General features: G+C 38.6%; 3 protein-coding genes across 3 annotated transcripts; 1 reads left to right on the top strand and 2 right to left on the bottom strand.

Moving 5' to 3' along the window:
• Positions 1-248: 248 nt before the first annotated feature.
• LOC111588371 (alcohol dehydrogenase class-3) lies at positions 249-5,173 on the bottom strand. Its single transcript, XM_023298742.3, has 9 exons — positions 5,066-5,173; positions 4,430-4,531; positions 3,163-3,304; positions 2,964-3,051; positions 2,639-2,858; positions 1,818-2,078; positions 1,540-1,675; positions 971-1,109; positions 249-439 (listed from the first exon to the last, which is right to left on the bottom strand). Exons 1-9 carry the CDS (start codon positions 5,081-5,083, stop codon positions 415-417), a joined length of 1,131 nt encoding a protein of 376 aa, XP_023154510.1. The 5' UTR covers positions 5,084-5,173; the 3' UTR covers positions 249-414.
• A 1,749-nt stretch (positions 5,174-6,922) lies between these two features.
• gar1 (GAR1 homolog, ribonucleoprotein) lies at positions 6,923-10,254 on the bottom strand. The gene is made up of 7 exons (XM_023298747.2): positions 10,157-10,254; positions 9,688-9,877; positions 8,258-8,412; positions 8,074-8,133; positions 7,870-7,984; positions 7,569-7,697; positions 6,923-7,445 (listed from the first exon to the last, which is right to left on the bottom strand). Exons 2-7 carry the CDS (start codon positions 9,860-9,862, stop codon positions 7,435-7,437), a joined length of 645 nt encoding a protein of 214 aa, XP_023154515.2. The 5' UTR covers positions 9,863-9,877; positions 10,157-10,254; the 3' UTR covers positions 6,923-7,434.
• LOC111588373 (alcohol dehydrogenase class-3-like) lies at positions 9,841-16,539 on the top strand. Its single transcript, XM_035943119.2, has 10 exons — positions 9,841-10,339; positions 10,464-10,510; positions 10,703-10,804; positions 11,129-11,279; positions 11,381-11,468; positions 11,553-11,772; positions 12,570-12,830; positions 13,056-13,188; positions 14,014-14,152; positions 15,012-16,539. Exons 2-10 carry the CDS (start codon positions 10,493-10,495, stop codon positions 15,073-15,075), a joined length of 1,176 nt encoding a protein of 391 aa, XP_035799012.1. The 5' UTR covers positions 9,841-10,339; positions 10,464-10,492; the 3' UTR covers positions 15,076-16,539.
• Positions 16,540-17,184: the final 645 nt, after the last annotated feature.

Here is a 17,184-nt window from a genome sequence, read left to right as displayed (position 1 = left end):
TTTAATTCATTTTATAACATTTAGTGTGTGGCATGTGCATGTTTGTGTTGCACAATATGTAATAAGTATGGATGCGATACTGTCAAACAGTAATTAAATGCTGTTCTCATGCTTGGAACTTGTTAAACACTCAATGCAGTTGAGAAATACTTATTGTTGTCTGCTCTGAATACGAGCAGCAGCCAAATGTCAGACATGCAAGTGTAACATCAAATCAGTCACAAGCAACACACACAACAGAAGAGATCTGCTTTTTTCAACATTTTTATGGACACCATTCAGTCAGTTTCTAACATACATCGTGTTGGTAATAAAAAATGTCTAATACTGAAAGTGACGCTATAGAAACAAGTGCTGCAGCTATGGAAGGAGAGTGTTTAAAGGCCGGATGTGAAGGATGTCAGTTTAGGCACTTCAGAAAGTCAGCACGGCACGGATACTGCAATGGGGGGGAAAAAAGAAAGAAAATATGTGAGGTTAGCAAAATAAAGCTCTAATATTAAAATCGCAGAGACATTTTAGGACAATGGGTGTCTTTCCACTGCAGGAACTTGGGGCAGGCATTTACAGAAACTAACTGCATGTAAATCCAGTTTTACGAGCACAGATCATATAGAACACAACAATGGAGGGTTTTCTCTGTTAGCCTGTATGGTCAATTTTACACCGTTAATGGCGGTGTTGAAGGAGAAGACTGCTATTGGACGAAGACAGGTCTCGAAGATAAACCAATCAGCAAAGAGAACCACACAGCTTTATTTTCATGGCCGTTCAGCAGTACCTATCCAGGAGTAATTACTTTTTTGCCCCCAATCAAAGTCTCCAAAAGAGCTTCTACAGGGGGCGGTTATTGTGATTGGTGTATGCAGAAAGGTTTGGGCCGCAATAAAGCAACCTGCCAGTTCCTGCAATAGAAAATAGCTTATATTTCTAACATGCACCGACTGTATAAACTAAGAGATTTTCAGACCTCTTTCCTTCATGCATGAGATCAAATCCCTCATTGATCTTCTCAAACGGCAGGGTGTGAGTCACAAACTCGTCCACCTTCAGCTTCTTATTCATGTAGTCGTCCACCAGTTTAGGAACGCTCTCCACGCTCTTCCATCCTGGAGGTGAATATCAAAACTATTTTAACACCTGGGATTTTCACTTATGCAAACTAAACTGAACTGCATGTTTCACCAAAAAGCCTAAGGCAAGGCACTTTTTTCTCAAATAAAATAGAATAAAAGGCTGATCTCGCTCTATTCTGTACAACAACTACAAGTAACAGAAATTAAATAAAACTACAATATTTTGCTGAATTTAAAAGTTTAAGAGAAGCATATGTCTTCTGGATTTATTGCATGGCTACATAAAGGCTAATAAAATACCACCAAAAATGGCATTTTCATTACAAAGCAATTTGTCATCTTTGAGTCTGCTTAATAAAGGAAAAAGTTTTGCTCACATTAAAATATGCAAAAGAAAGTGGGAATTGCAGTCAGACCACATTAATCCTTTCACAACAATAAACTCTCTAACACGGTTACTCACCTCCAAAGGCTGTGCCTCTCCACACTCGGCCTGTCACCAGCTGGAACGGTCGGGTGGAAATCTCCTGTCCAGCTCCAGCTACACCGATGATGACACTTTCACCCCAACCTTTGTGGCAGGCCTCCAGTGCAGCTCTCTGAAATAATAAGCATATCTGGTTGCTGCTTTCATGCGTTCCCAGAATTTAAAAACGCTTCTTGCGGCGTTGCTTATTTCTGCGTCTATACAATGTGCTGCATGTTTTGCATAATAAAATGTGTACACAGATTGAGTCTCACCATGATCTGCACATTTCCAATGCACTCAAAGGAATAGTCCACACCCCCATCTGTCATCTCCACCAAAACCTCCTGGATGGGCTTGCTGTGGTCCTTCGGGTTCACAAATTCAGTGGCACCAAACTCCTTGGCCTTCTCAAACTTCCCAGGGTTGATGTCTATGCCAATGATCCTGGTTGCCCCGGCAACCTTGCAGCCCATGATGACAGCCAAACCAACAGCTCCAAGGCCAAATACAGCACATGTGGAACCAGGCTCGACCTGAGCGAGCATTAGGGAGAATGACAATGTGACAGTGTTGCTAAATCATTTTGCAAGCAGAATATCAATGCATGAAAAACATAAATTCGATTATTTTTTACATTTTATAGTGTGATTCTCTCTTTTTAATGTATGCAGGTAGTGGAGATCAAAAATGACAATAAGTGGAAACATCAGGTCCAGGGTCATTCTTCCCACCAAATACATGTTGTAAACAGGTTTTTAGTAAACAAAAAGAAACTTTGGGGGTTGAAAAACACAACTTGGACAAAGACCTCCACCCCCTGGCAACAATCCATATTCACACTGGATCTATATGATTTAATAAGAGTGATATATTAGAGATTGTAACCTGCAAACAACAGCACAATTTGCATCTCTTTTTATCGTTCTCTTTAGTGCAACACTGTGTGACAAGTGCGTTTTGTGCAGTGACCTTTAGATGAAAAAATGTATCACACATTTACTATGGTGGTTAACTCACTTTAGAAAAGAACTGTTAACAAATATCTATTGTAGGAAGGCAGTCTCATCACATGGCCAACAAGCTGTGTACCCACCTTGGCAGTGTTAATAGCAGCACCGTAACCTGTAGAGATGCCACATCCAAGCAGGCACACCTTATCCAGTGGAGCCTTCTCATTAACCTTGGCCAGAGAGATGTCAGCCACTACAGTGTACTCTGAGAAGGTGCTGGTCCCCATGAAGTGAAACACTTGCTTTCCCTTGCAAGTGAAGCGGGAGGTCTTGTCAGGGAGCAGGCCCTGACCTTGGGTGATTCTGCAAAGAGCAAGCACGAGGAACAAATGATTTAATATCATGAATGCGTGATGAAACAAAGTCCTCATCAATTCAAGGTTGCATAAATTTATGTGGACACTTTACCTAATTTTCTGGCAAAGGTTGGTCTTGGGATTTTTGCAGAATTTGCATTCACCGCACTGTGGCACATACAAGGGGACGACAGTATCGCCTTAGAGAAAAATAACAGTCAATAATTAAAAAGAGCCATGCAAAGAATTTTAATTGCTAAACATGTTGACCAAATATGAAAATGTGAATGTTTTCTCTGGCTGCAGCCTACCTGGCTTGAATTTAGTGACACCCTCACCGACGCTCTCCACTGTTCCAGCACCCTCATGTCCCAAGATAACAGGGAAAAGTCCCTCTGGGTCAGAGCCACTTAGAGTGTAGGCATCAGTGTGACACACGCCTGTGGCAACGATCTGACAGGCACAGTGTTGCTTTCAGTTCATGTCAGACATGGCTAGATGCCTCTAGGTGCAAAAGTGGAATATTACCGGTACTTTTTCTAATATAATGTCTAACTCAAGCTACACCCCATTTATGAAACACAATTATTAAGCCTGGGAGATAAAAGAATAAGCTTATCATACAGACAATAAAAACTTCATAACTACAATAAGGAAACTGCTTAGTAGTTATTTGTAAATGGCAAGCATTAGGTGCAAACTGCCATGAAAAAACATTACAAAAATGCAAATTTGAGCTCCATGAACAAAGTCCAAGACCTTCAAGAGAATAAGAGAGCTCATTCACCAATAACTGTTCTCCCACTGCTGCCATCCAGACTTCCTGAGGAACAGCTACACCCTGGTCTCTCTCCATCTTCAGGGTTTTGTTGCTTTCTTTATTTTATGCGTTTGAAATTGGGAGCATTCCATTATCCTTATTAATTTTATGAGTACATTTTTTTCATATGTGCATTTTTTAGATTAGATTAGATTCAACTTCATTGTCATTACACATGCACAAGTACAAATGACGAAAAACAGTTTGGCATCTAACCAGAAGTGCAATAAGCAGCAAGTTCAAGATTTAGAGAATGTACAGAGAAGTACAAGTAAATGAGACTTGATATATTAAAATTATGAAATACGACTGGTACAATTTTTTTTGTTTGTTTTATATGGTTGTGTTCACATTAAAATTATTATCTGTGTGCTCTGATAAACAGGGTAAGTGGCTACATTCACAGTAAGGTAGTTATATTCAAAATAGTCCTTTTTTCTTCTCCTGGCCTTCATTAAAACTTATAGATCATGCAAAAATTAGCAATAACGATTTATTATAAAACATTTTATTGTGACAGACTTTACAAACAATATCGCCCAACCTAATATCATGCATGCAAGCACAAAACAAAATGATTATGGGGAAAACTGTTGGGATTTTTTTCTTCTCGAGCTGATAAACATATCCCTGATACAAAACTAAAACTGGTTTCAATCTAGAAAGATCCTCCTTGCTGAGCTACTCTTAAAATGTTTCAACAGGTGCATTTGAGTCAGGCATTTTTTTTTTAAATGGGCAAGTGTCTTTTGGTTTACCTTAATGCGGACTTCATGGGCCTTAGGTGGGGCGACCTCCACCTCTTCGATGGACAGAGGCTTCCCAGGCTCCCAGGCAACAGCTGCCTTGCACTTGATCACCTGAAAGTAAAGCACAGAAAGTTTCCTGGTCAAACAATGCAACTAAATGTGTAGCTGCAGCTCTACAGAGTCTGTGACAGGTCCAGCCAGCTGCACAGTGTAGTTAGCCTTTGAACTCTACCCAAGCTTGTGCTTATGTAAGAGCTCCAGTTAGGAGAAATACTCTGCTTCACCATCAATTACCTCATGCATTTGATGCTAAATAGGAGTTTGCACATTTTATAATCGCATTATTAGCTCATAGTATAACGTAAAACATGCCACTGCTGTATTTCTTTGGACAAGCATTGCAGCAGCTTGCAGATATACTGCGACTGACTGACCAAAGATCCCTGATTAGTGCTGGAACAGTGGAACAGAGGGTCTTTGTAGCACTTCATTCAACGCGGGTTGTTAATACGTGCACGTCAGCTGACAGAACCGTGAGTTGTTTTTCATCCTAAAAGTGCATTTAATCGCACGATTACGGCGAAAACTTAAAGAAAGAGTGCATTTGAAAGAGTTTCCTGCACATTTTGTGGGAATTGTACTTACTTTGCCAGCTGTCTCCATGTTGTTTCCTTCAGCGCGAGAGGGAGGAGCAGTGAACGGCCGTAAAGAAGTTAACGTGTGGACCAATCAGAGGCCAGAACACTCAGCGTGGGAATGGCGCAGCCGCAGTAGAGGGAACAAAGTAATTTCTAAAGCAGATGCATAGATAACAAAATTTGAGTCTGAAAGAAATGTAGGAAGATATTATTGATTTTTTTTAAACTTTAAAAAAAAGGACATTATTATTATTATTATTATTATTATTATTATTATGTTGCTGTTGTTCAAAAATTGCTTCTCCCTAACTGAATTATCAACAATCTACAACTGTTTTTTCCACTGCTGACCACAGTGTCACAGACTTTGGCTCAAGGTCTGTTGCTTTAAATGTAAATGTTTTAAATATATAAATAATGATTATAAAAAAAATAATGAAGGGAATTGTTGACCTATTCAACATGTTTTACCAAGACACAATAATAATAATTTGTTAGGTCTCTACCTTACCATGTTAAGTGCTGTGAGATGACATATGTAGTGAATTGGCGCTGTAAAAATAAAATTTAATTAAATCAATAGTGGATATTAACAAAGATGACATCCTCAAACATGACAAATAAAACCTACGCCTATACAGATTTAAACAAATTAAATTATAATCAGGGGTTGGAGATTAGGTGGCAATAATTAGAATCTCTCTTATTTAAAACTGAAAGTTATGGTCTGGTGTTCTCTTTGCAGTTAATGTGTCATCATCCCAAGATCGAAAGCACTCTTTAGGGTTTCAGAAAATAAAAAAGAAGAAATAATAAAATAGTTCTGGATTTCAATTAGTCTGGCAAGGGATTTGAATAGATGATCAATCATTTTTGCATAATTTTTATATAGAGTAGGTTTAAAACAACTGTCAATTGAGATAGCCAGTCCTGTGGACATCTTTTTGATACAAAAATAACACCGTATTCACAGGATTTGTAGTGAAATTTAAATTTTAGCATCAAAGTGCATACATATAGATTTGAGCTGCATGAAAGGCAAGTCTGAAAAAATGTCCAAAAAGAGCATCAGTGCAAAACTACACTTTGCTGGTGAACATGAAGATCTTAATGTATATGTTTGTCCATACATACATTTCAACAGAACCTCAAACCACCTGTGACTCACAGTGCATTCACTGGTTGAAATATGAATTCTGCATCATATCAAAGGGTGCTTGAAGCTGAACTAGAAGTGAACCTTTGAAGAGGATTTTCTGTCTAGACTTCATCATGGAATTGCTCACATAGAAGAAATGGAGGGTTATGTATAGGCAAAGTCAAAGCTCAGATTTGATTCTCATTCAAGTGTTGTGAAACAGGGAATATATTCATTCCTTCTCTTAAAGACGGCAATACTATATTATGAACCCAATTACTTTTACCACTTAGTGACATTTAATTTTTTTGCTGTTGTGGATGAATGTATAATTGAAAAAGCATTTTTTCCTATGTTGTTTAAGTGCACCAGGCACTGTATCAAAAGGATCCTACTCCAAATATGTCAATTTCCAGGTACTTATGATTTCATATGACTGTACAAACACATTTTCAGCATATTAGACCATAATTGCCTTTCAAAGTAATTACAGCATCACAGAATCATCTTGAATTCAGGCAAAATTTCTTTGTGACAATAATTTCTCAAGCTAATAAAAAAAAGCAAATTTTTGAGTGAGGGGGGTCTAAAAGAATATTAATTTATCAACTTTTGCTTATTTGCTGCATAAGTAAGATTAGCCTATTCTGCATAGCATTGTGGGATGACAAATTCCATGTCATGGTGTCAAAAATTCTTGCAAAACCTGAGAATATAAAATGGACATACAGTTACAAAGCATGTTTTAATCGAGGCCTTTAAGAAAAAAGCTACAATATTTATCTTCAGATATTACAAAATGAGTATGAAAATATTATCAACCAACATTGAATACAGTCTGATTTGCACACATTTTCCTCTACAAAGGAAATTAGTACATGGAGGTTTGTGAACATGTTTCCCGGAATCTTAAACATTTAAACATAATCAGCACAGAATGGTGACACACTTTCTTACAAAGGGTTTTCCAATAAACACCCTCCATAAAAAGCTGAAAAGGTCCCTGTTATTTTACACACAAGCATACTTATGAACCTTTTAAATAAAAACCATGAAGATCCATCACTCATTCGAAACTGGTAAAAAGAAAAAACATAAAACGCAAAGTGAAAACTCCTCTCAAGGTCTACAAATGAAGGCAATGTCTATACAAGTCCAACAAGCCACGATTCTGATGTAGAGCGCAACCTTTTAGCTGGAAGTAAAGATGTGACGATCTTGCCAGACCCTCTGTCAGATCATTTCCCACCTGCAAATAAAGAAAACAATGACAATAATGAACATCAAGAAAACATATGCTTGATAAACCACATGACAACTTTTACATTCAGAAAGACAAATAAAAATTTTAGCACACAGGAAACCGGCTAACCTCTAAATCCACGTCCACCACCTCCTCCTCTTCCTCCTCTGAAGCCTCCGCCTCGTCCACCTCCGAAACCTCCACCTCTTCCACCTCGTCCACCTCCAAATCCTCCTCCCCTGCCGCCTCGGAAACCACCTGAAATAAAAACAAAGCAGAATTAATTAAATCTCTCTTACAAGTCATACTCTTAATAAGCAGATGTTAAATCTTTCTTTCCACTTTAAATTCACAGCATTTAAAAATAGTGCCCAAACAGGAAAAAAAGGCTGCACACTTAATAGATCAAAATGAGAAATTGACGCCTCACCCCCACGTCCACCACCTCTTCCTCCACCTCGGCCTCCTCTAGGTGGCCCCTTCTCTCCTGGTGGCCTCGGGAGGAATCTTTGCAAAGGGAGGAGCTTCATTGGATCTATATAAAACTAAAAAAAGAAGCACTAATTACATACTGTTTAGCAAATAGATGTATCCAAATTCAGTACTTGAAAATGTTCAGGAAGACCTTTTGTACCTTCTGTAACTTCTTAAACGAAGACGCCTTCATATTTTCAGAAAGTTTGACTGAAAAATACTGCAGAGATAGGTTAAGGAGTGAACAGGATTCTGGGTAACAAGGCTGATATTTAACCCCCAGCGGTTCCCCACAAGGTGTCACCTCAGAGATTTAGGGGCTGAAATAAAGACAGAAAGGATACAAAGTCTCGGAGCTGGCCGAATATCTCATCCACTTTTCCGATCTGCTCTTTGTTTTCCAAGTAAACTGGGGCATTGAAGTATGGAACCTTGTTTTCTTCTGTAGTACATTTGCACACAATGTCATCTTCACATGGATGCATGAATTCTCCAAGCGCTGCAGAGTGGAAAGACAACGAAACACAGTTCTGTAAAACATACTGCAACCATCATGAGCAGTTTTGCAAGTCTGCAACTCTGCAAACCAGAATCCATGCAGTTTAGACATAAACACAATGGCGACATTGGGGCTTTTGAAGTATTAAAATAAGAAATATCAATAAAACATGGAATGAATTGAGGAAAACTAAAACTTTTTTTAAAACTCAGTAGTAATAGCACACATCAATAACCACCAATGTGTGTAGTTATTTGTTTTACAATGTCATGATGGGATGTGAGTTCAAAAGCATCCTCATACACCATCTGTTGTGCTTATTACATGGAATTAATATTAAAGATATATAAAATTTCCATTATATTTTTTTTACAACTTGCTGTAAAATCTTCAGAAAATGCAAGACAGCTGTACAACTGCAGAGTCTGTTGCGTCTATTTACAAATGATGAACAAGGACAACATCTTTTATATTCAACTTAAATTGCATTGTTTTTTTTTTAGACATTCCCACATTATTCAGCCCAACGTCTGATATAAGGGAGGGTTTTAAAAATGCAGTATTCTGTTGTGATTACAGCTTGGATGTTTACTGGGGCTGAGGAGTCAGGAAAATATCTAAATGCAATTTTGGGACAGATATTGCTATCAGATTTTCCAGCTTTACCTTATTAATCATCCCCTTTTTAAACAGATTTAAAACATTCCATGGGACCTTATCACATGAGTGTGATGAACTGGTCATCACACCCATCTAGTAGATGACGCAGTGAACATGACCAACAAAAGCGTGACAGACAAGGAGAGGGATGGCATGAACTTGGAAAATCATTGACACCATTTAATATCAATGTGTGACAGTGGCTCAACGGGCAATTTACAAATGACGGATTACCTCAAAAAAAAAAAAAAACTTGATATAAGTACAAAAGTTCAGACATCATTTTAAATATCCTGGTTTGTGACAAACGTTTCAAGCACATTAAAGATGATTGAGCAAAAGGGCGTGATTACTTAAAATGGAATAAACCAATCGCACTGATTGAAATCAGTTAACTGTTGAGCCAAAATGTGTACAAGCAAGAAACTGCTAACTGTGGTAAATTTGTTTTGAGATGAACTGGTCATCGCACCCATCTAGTAGATAACACAGTGAGCATTACTTCCTCACTCTGCCACAATACTGAGCTGCAGAAAGTGCTACCAGTGTGTAGCTTAAGCAGATACAGCATGGTCAACCAGTTCACTGGGCCCAAATGAAGTCTGATCAACTTACCAACAACATATTCCGGAGGACCATAGTCTTGCTGTCTGTTAAAACCACCTCTTCCACCTCCCCGTCCAAATCCTCCACCTCTGCCTCCTCCAAACCCTCCTCTGCCTCCTCCACCTCGGTTAAAACCTCCACCTCTTCCACCGCCTCGTCCACCTCCTCCTCCTCTGAACGACATGCTTCTTCAAATCCTCTGCAAATAAGGAAGCCAGGATAAATTAAACACGACACAAAAACACGTTAATTCAACATTACAAAGCGTACGCAGGAGTGAATTCACTGCTCTCAACAGTGTGGCTTTAGAGGCACTGCACAACTTCTTGCTAACGTGTTAGCTTAATTCGGTCATTCAAACTACGACATTCATGCACATTTTCAAACAAAAAACAAGACGACGTGTATTTACTTCAAAACAGAAACACTAAGAAAGTCGGAAACCTCATTTAGACTAAAATTAAACCAAATTACACACAAATTTAATCGACTGCCTGCCCTGCTCGCTGCCGCGGACTTCCATGCGATGTCAACACGTGTGACCGCACATTGCCGTAAAGGTAGGCAGTAGTGTTGGGAAATGTCGTAAACTGCCCATCAGCCATATTTAAAGGAACAGACACTGGCTGTTGGCGCTAGACTTGTTGAGACAAGTAACACGGTAAGCATTATTTCACGTAGTCTAATACAAAATAGATAGAAAATGATACGAAGTTGTCTCTTTGTGACTTTGTGATAAACGCAGGTGTATGTTTCGATAATTTAATTATTTTGTTGAAATGCAGGTTGTTTATTTTGGAAACGTCACTCAAAAATGACAACAGCACGTCAGGTATGAAAAAAAAGCTCATTCTGTGATATTTCCATTCTGTTATAAATAGACTGGTGTTTTTGATGCTTTGAGCCAACTATTTCTGACAACAGCTAAAGTATGTTTTTCATAACCTAGTTTCCCCTCATTTAGCTGTAAATGTGATGTAATTCACAACCAAAATCGCAGAACATATGTGTTTTTGTCCTTTAGGTGATCAAATGTGAAGCTGCTGTTGCTTGGGAGCCTGGAAGAGCTCTGGTTATTGAGGAGGTGGAAGTGGCCCCACCCAAGGCCCATGAAGTCAGGATCAAGGTTAGCAGCACACCCCAACACAAACAATATGCATGTTTGTTTTTTGGGGGCATAGGTTATAAGTGTTGGAATATGTAATGCCACACAGCATAAAAGTCAGTGTCAACATGGTTAATTAATGTGAAAATGAGACACACTGTTAAATTCTGTAATGGTCGCATTAGTGGAGACTAAATATCAGAATTGTCTTAGTCATTTGTGTCATCTAGTTTTAATTTGATGAGGCGTGTGATAAATACTAACATGAAATGTGTGCAGGTTCTGCAACATCTCTATCTACTTCCTGAAACTATCACTAAAACCAACACCTTTCTACCTGTGCAGACAGTTGCCACAGGCGTGTGCCACACCGACTGGGAATACCTGTATGAGACTCACAAAGGGATGAAATCCAGACCGTTCCCTTTAGTTCTCGGTCATGAAGCAGCAGGCATAGTGGAGAGTGTCGGTCCAGATGTCACCACATTCTCACCGGGTAAATTGCTCTCACTTCCAACCAACAAGCATGACATTTGGTTTAGTTCTTATTTCTCCTTTTTGCCACAGCTGACTGAATTGTTTTTGTTGCATTCTCAGGGGATAAAGTTATTCCTCTTTTTCTACCATATTGTGGTGAATGTGAGCGATGTCAAAGTCCCAAAACGAATCACTGCAGGAAGAACTGGTGATTACATTACCGTACGTCTATACAAATTTACCATATTCTTTTCATGGAGTATCACTGCACACTGTTCTATGTGGGTTTTAGGGAAAATGCACAAGTGGGTGTATTGGCTGATGGCACAAGCAGGATATCTTGTAAGGGGCAGCAGGTTTACCAGTTCCTTGGCGTCAGTTCCTTCTCCCAGTACACCGTGGTTCCCGACACCTCACTTGCAAAGATAAGAGCCGATGCACCACTGGACAAAGTATGTCTGCTAGGCTGTGGTGTCTCCACTGGTTACGGTGCCGCTGTTAAGGCAGCCAAGGTAAGATCATTCAAATCTGCTGGACGCTTACATGCAAATTTTTTTGATTTGACATCAACTGTTACTCGAACTAGAAATTGTTCTGTGCAGAGCCTTCTCTATTCTCAGGGCAAGAATGATGCCTAAGCAAGACATTTAGAAATATTTATTGCTAGAAATGTCATTTTATTAAGAGTTAAGCTTAGTGTAATAACAACAAAAGTCACTAACTATGATCTGTTGCAGACTGTCATAAATGTTTCTTGATAAATGGTAGTAGATAATATAAGTTGAATATAAAAGATGTTGTTCTTGTTCATCAATATATTATATATAAATATTATTCCAAAAATTGGCTGAACATTTTAGGATGCTTCTTTCAAAATAAGATATGTAAACCTTTCTTCCTATACTCAAACATCCGGGATTATGGTACGTAACAAACATTATCTCGCTTTGTCAGGCCAACTGACCAATCAGTGTAGACTAGACTTTTTGGGAGGGGACCTTATAAGGTGTTACGAGCAATTTATAGCATGAGAAAAATAATGTGATCTTTAAACATTAAAGCATTTAAGAATATTCTAGTAGATGCCAAAAGCAGAATTATCAACCTCTAAATGAGCATAATATGGGATCTTTAATTATGACTAGGTTTACATAGGAATAAAAATTCAATACAGTGTAAATAAAATAATAAATGGTGATAAACACAGATAGAGGAATGGACTCGAAATGCAACAAATGTTATCTGTGGAAATTATGACGTGATCATAAATTCCTTTTGATTGACTGGTTTCCAATTTGTGTACGTCCAGGTTGAGAAAGATTCCTCGTGTGTCGTGTTTGGGCTTGGAGCAGTTGGACTGGCTGCCATCATGGGCTGCAAGGTTGCCATGGCAAAAACCATCATTGGGATTGACATCAACCCTGAGAAGTTTGAGAAAGCCAAACTGTTTGGAGCCACTGACTGTATCAACCCCAGAGATTTTAGCAAGCCTATCCAAGAGGTTGTGGTGGAGAAGACCAACGGAGGGGTGGACTATGCTCTGGAGTGTGTTGGAAGTCCAGTTATCATGGTGGGTGTCTCAACCTCGCTCCAAACTTTAGACAGCTGAGTATTTGCAAATGCAGTTCTGCAAGTACAGTAGTAATATTAAAACAGTGTCACCACTGATGTTTGTTTCTGCAAAAACAAAAGTGACACACTGCACAAATTTACAACTGTATTTTTTATATGTGTTTTTGTATATGTAATTTAAAAAGTATTTTTTTGAAGATGTCAGGTCTGCCTCTTGTCCTAGAGTGCTGCACTTGAGTCCACAACAGATGCCTGGGGCATGTGTGTCATTGCTGGGTGGACAGAGACAGAATCAATATCTGTCCTGGTTGAAAAGCTGCTGATGGGCCGCACTTTGAAGGGGACTTATTTTGGAGGTGAACTGAATACAATGCTACTGAGCCTATTAGTTCAGGCACAAAAAATGAGCTCCTGTAATGTGTCAGTTAATGTGAAATGGTATGATTGAAACCTGAGTGACAATTGCAATGTAAAATTGTGTGCATTATTGTTCAGCTAAAGATCTACCTCCAAATACAAAAAAAAAAAATTGATGTGGCATTTCTGGGGCCAATTTGATTTTAGACTTCAGGAAAGTGTTTACTAAAATATCACTTGTAAACATGTTTTGATTATGGCTTCAGGTACAGAGTTGTGTTGATTAATAATTCAAATATTAAGAGTTAAAATCAGTTCATGGATTTAGCTGGAATTTTGATGAAATTGCCCCGCTATCACAGAATACAGCAGTTTTGAGTTACTTTTCAACAGGAGTACAAGCACAGATTCACTGACAGCTGACAGGCAGGTCACAGTAACCACAAACTACTGAGACCCAAATACAACACAACCACACAACATGTAACATTTGATGTATTTCTAACACCAATGTATGATCATGCAGCCTGTGACCAAACATCCTGATGTGATTAAAAGTTAAAAAGTTTGTACTCATTATCAAGATGGTCAGTTGTGTAACACAGGAAACCACAAAAAGAAGTAGAAAATGATGAACACTGTGTCAACAAGTAATCACAAACTAACTTCTGACATGCATTGAATCTAACATCAGAGTCACAGGAGGAGGATTTCTCTCACATGGCACTAAAGAGACAGTGATAGGAAAAGTGGCTTTCTTCAGGGATCAATAGTGATCACTGTGTTGGTTCATAAGACCTGAGTTTTGTCTTCTTCTTGTACAGGCTGGAAGAGTGTACTGGATGTGCCGAAACTGGTGGATGACTACATGGACAACAAGCTGAAGCTGGATGAGTTTATCACTCACACACGGCAACTGAATCAAATCAATGAGGCCTTCGATCTCCTAAAAAATGGTAAAAGGTAAGATCTGATCATATACGGTTTATGTAGTTGGTAGTTTTTTATGTTTGCGTGCAATCCTTTTGTTACTTACATTATCAAATCGCTTCACATAGTCGCATTACAGGCAATTAAACCTTCACATTTTTGTAGTTCGGACTTGCTTTATGGTAGAAGTTAGTCTTAGGTCCATAAAAATGCATGCGTGTTTAAAACACTGTCAAAACTCTACTTCCTGAAGCTTTACCCTTTTATACCGGATGCAACTTCATGCAATTTCATATGGTATTGAAAGGAAATACACGCATATGCCGCATCAGCTCAACTTCCTCTTTGGTCTTATCAGACAAACCATGTCAAGATGTTCTGTTGGTTTTGCGCAAACCAACAGATTCAGTATTTAAAACAGGGAAAGTTGAAAAGTTGTTGTGAAAATATCAAGAATTCTACAAATGCTTCAGGAAGATATGGATGATATGCTGCAAATGCACTGCATTAGTTTATTCTACATGTTGTCTCGTTGTTTTCATCAGTTAGTCTGCAAAATACTTTTTAATAAATCAATTATTAGTTGTCTATGATTTCCATTTCATCCATAAGTTACACCTACTTAGGGCTTGTTGTGCTGAACTGTTGAGCCAAAGCCAAAAAATAATCAGTTTACAGTTGCAGGAAACCATAGAAACTAGCAAATATTCACATCGGAGAAGCTTAAACCAGTGAATGTTGGCTTAAAGACCCAATTATTAAAACATTTTCAAGTTCTCTTCATCGATTAATTGTGTGATTGTTGCAGTTCTATCATCTGTAATATCTATTAGGTCTGTTGGGGGGGTTGTGAACAATTAGCCTAACTTGGCTTTTTTCTTTTTTTTCTTAGCATCCGTACTGTCATCTATCTGCGTGGCCCTCAAGAGACAGATGGACCTTCATATGCTACCTAACGAGATGAAGGAATCATAATAATATTTTGTAGACAACACACAACTTTTTGTGGGATTTTCTTAAAAGATTATCTGAGATTATTGTAAAATATCTTAAATTTCCCTCAGGATTACTAAAGTATCGATCTATCTATCTATCTATCTATCTATCTATCCATCCATCTATCTATCTATCTATCTATCTATCTATCTAGATATTGATGAGTACAATACAGTATATAAAAGTATTCGCTCACCTGCCTTGACTCGCATATGAACGTAAGTGACATCCCATTCCTAATCCGTAGGGTTCAATATGACCTCGGTCCACCCTTTGCAGCTATAACAGCTTCAACTCTTCTGGGAAGGCTGTCCACAAGGTTTAGGAGTGTGTTTATGGGAATTTTTGACCATTCTTTCAGAAGCACATTTGTGAGGTCACACACTGATGTTGGACCAGAAGGTCTGGCTCTCAGTCTCTGCTCTAATTCATCCCAAAGGTGTTCTATCAGGTTGAGGTCAGGACTCTGTGCAGGCCAGTCAAGTTCATCCACACCAGACTCTGTCATCCATGGACCTTGCTTTGTGCACTGGCGTCGCACAGATTCTTTCACAAATGTTTGTAAAAGCAGTCTGCATGCCTAGGTGCTTGATTTTATACACCTGTGGCCACGGAAGTGATTGGAACACCTGATTCTGATTATTTGGATGGGTGAGCAAATACTTTTGGCAATATAGTGTATTTTCTCTGCTTTACTTGGTAGCAAATCGCCACATTTACCACTAGATGGCAGCCTTACATCATGTAAAAGCTTTAATATATGCGTCCAAGAATAGCATCTAACCCTATAAAAAACATTGCCTTTCAAACTGCAAAGTCTTCAGTATTTTTATTCCCATTAAATTTTGAGGTTGTTGGGTTTTTTAAAATCACAATATTTATCTTAAGAAAGAGAAAAAAAAACACTGAATGTTCACTCCTCCTATGTAAAATGATACAGAATGTAAATCCTAAATATACAGCATCTGCAGTAACATCAGGACAAATTCTCTCTACATCTGCCACATTTGGCAGCTACACTGATCGTGATTCTGCTCCAGATATCAATGTGCAGCGATAGATGGAAATAAATATCCTTGTGTAGAAGACGAACTAAAAGACACAAGAAGCAAATGGCTGAATCTGTCATCAGCCGTGGAGAAGTATCTGCTTCATGTGGTCAGGCTTACCAGATTTCATCCTCGGTAATGTTATATATATTGATTTAAAAGGGAGTCACCAAGAAGGGCTTGGATAACAGTTGTGGGCTGTCAGGAGAGAAGACAAAAGGTTGTTTGGGGAATGCCTCTCTGTGAAGAACTGAAATAGCTGTTGAAAGAATTTGCTTTATTGGAGTTCCATTCAGATCAAATGAATACCCTTGGCAGTTACCCCACTTTCCATCTTTATTTAAAATGGAAAATAAATTGGTGCTCTTCCTCTTACGTTGGTCTCCTCTGCCTGTATGCTATCAATCACCTATTATACAGCTTAGTTTAGATCACCTACTGCCAGAAAATTCCTAAAGTAAAGAAAGTTTTTTTTGTGAGAAATAGAAAGCAGAATAATGCAGATAGTGGAGTAGCAGACGGAGATCAAAAGAAAAGGGAAGACGAGTTTTGACAGGTGGTTATGCGACTGGGCACCGTCATCTGCAAATGTTGGACATGCTCGCAGATTTATAAGGCTTTCTTGGGGACATGTGTCTCAATGTCTGCCTCATTTATGGGAAAACTATCCAAAGTGACGACCATAAGTCTCCCACCTTTTTTTTTCTTTCCCCTCTTTGTTTTTGATCCCTGCAACCTACAGAATTGTCACAGTGTTGTGCAACCGATACAGGGAGGACATGCTATCTGAATTACAACCACAGCCTTGCGTGCATTTTCGAAAGTCTTAACTGTCCATCTTGTCGTGTTTCACATTCATCTGAGCAGCTTTTCGGCGGATCTCTTTTGGATAGCATGAAGTGGTATTGGAGTCGAATAGTGATAGAGAGCAACCCTGACATTTGCAAATCGTATTTATACTTTTATGCCTGTGTTCTTTTTTATCTTACCTCCTGCTATGATCCGTCCACTGTGACATCT

The sequence above is a fragment of the Amphiprion ocellaris genome, chromosome 13, assembly GCF_022539595.1.
Source record: "Amphiprion ocellaris isolate individual 3 ecotype Okinawa chromosome 13, ASM2253959v1, whole genome shotgun sequence".
NCBI lineage: Eukaryota > Metazoa > Chordata > Actinopteri > Pomacentridae > Amphiprion > Amphiprion ocellaris.
The sequence above is the reverse complement of the archived record's forward strand: the minus strand, read 5'-3'. Positions and strand labels throughout refer to the sequence as shown.

Bases quoted from the DNA above. Each gene is read 5' to 3' on its own strand.
- LOC111588371 (XM_023298742.3), bottom strand. The intron at 1,676-1,817 runs GTGAGACTCAAT...TTATTATTTCAG, and splicing joins TTGGAAATGTGCAGATCATG to AGAGCTGCACTGGAGGCCTG. The intron at 440-970 runs GTCTGAAAATCT...CCCCCATTGCAG, and splicing joins CTCATGCATGAAGGAAAGAG to TATCCGTGCCGTGCTGACTT.
- LOC111588373 (XM_035943119.2), top strand. The intron at 11,280-11,380 runs GTAAATTGCTCT...TTGCATTCTCAG, and splicing joins TGTCACCACATTCTCACCGG to GGGATAAAGTTATTCCTCTT. The intron at 11,469-11,552 runs GTGATTACATTA...TGTGGGTTTTAG, and splicing joins AATCACTGCAGGAAGAACTG to GGAAAATGCACAAGTGGGTG.
- gar1 (XM_023298747.2), bottom strand. From the start codon at position 9,862: ATGTCGTTCAGAGGAGGAGGAGGTGGACGAGGCGGTGGAAGAGGTGGA. The intron at 8,134-8,257 runs GTATCCTTTCTG...CTATCTCTGCAG, and splicing joins TCGGCCAGCTCCGAGACTTT to TATTTTTCAGTCAAACTTTC. The intron at 7,698-7,869 runs GTGAGGCGTCAA...TTTTTATTTCAG, and splicing joins AAGAGGTGGTGGACGTGGGG to GTGGTTTCCGAGGCGGCAGG.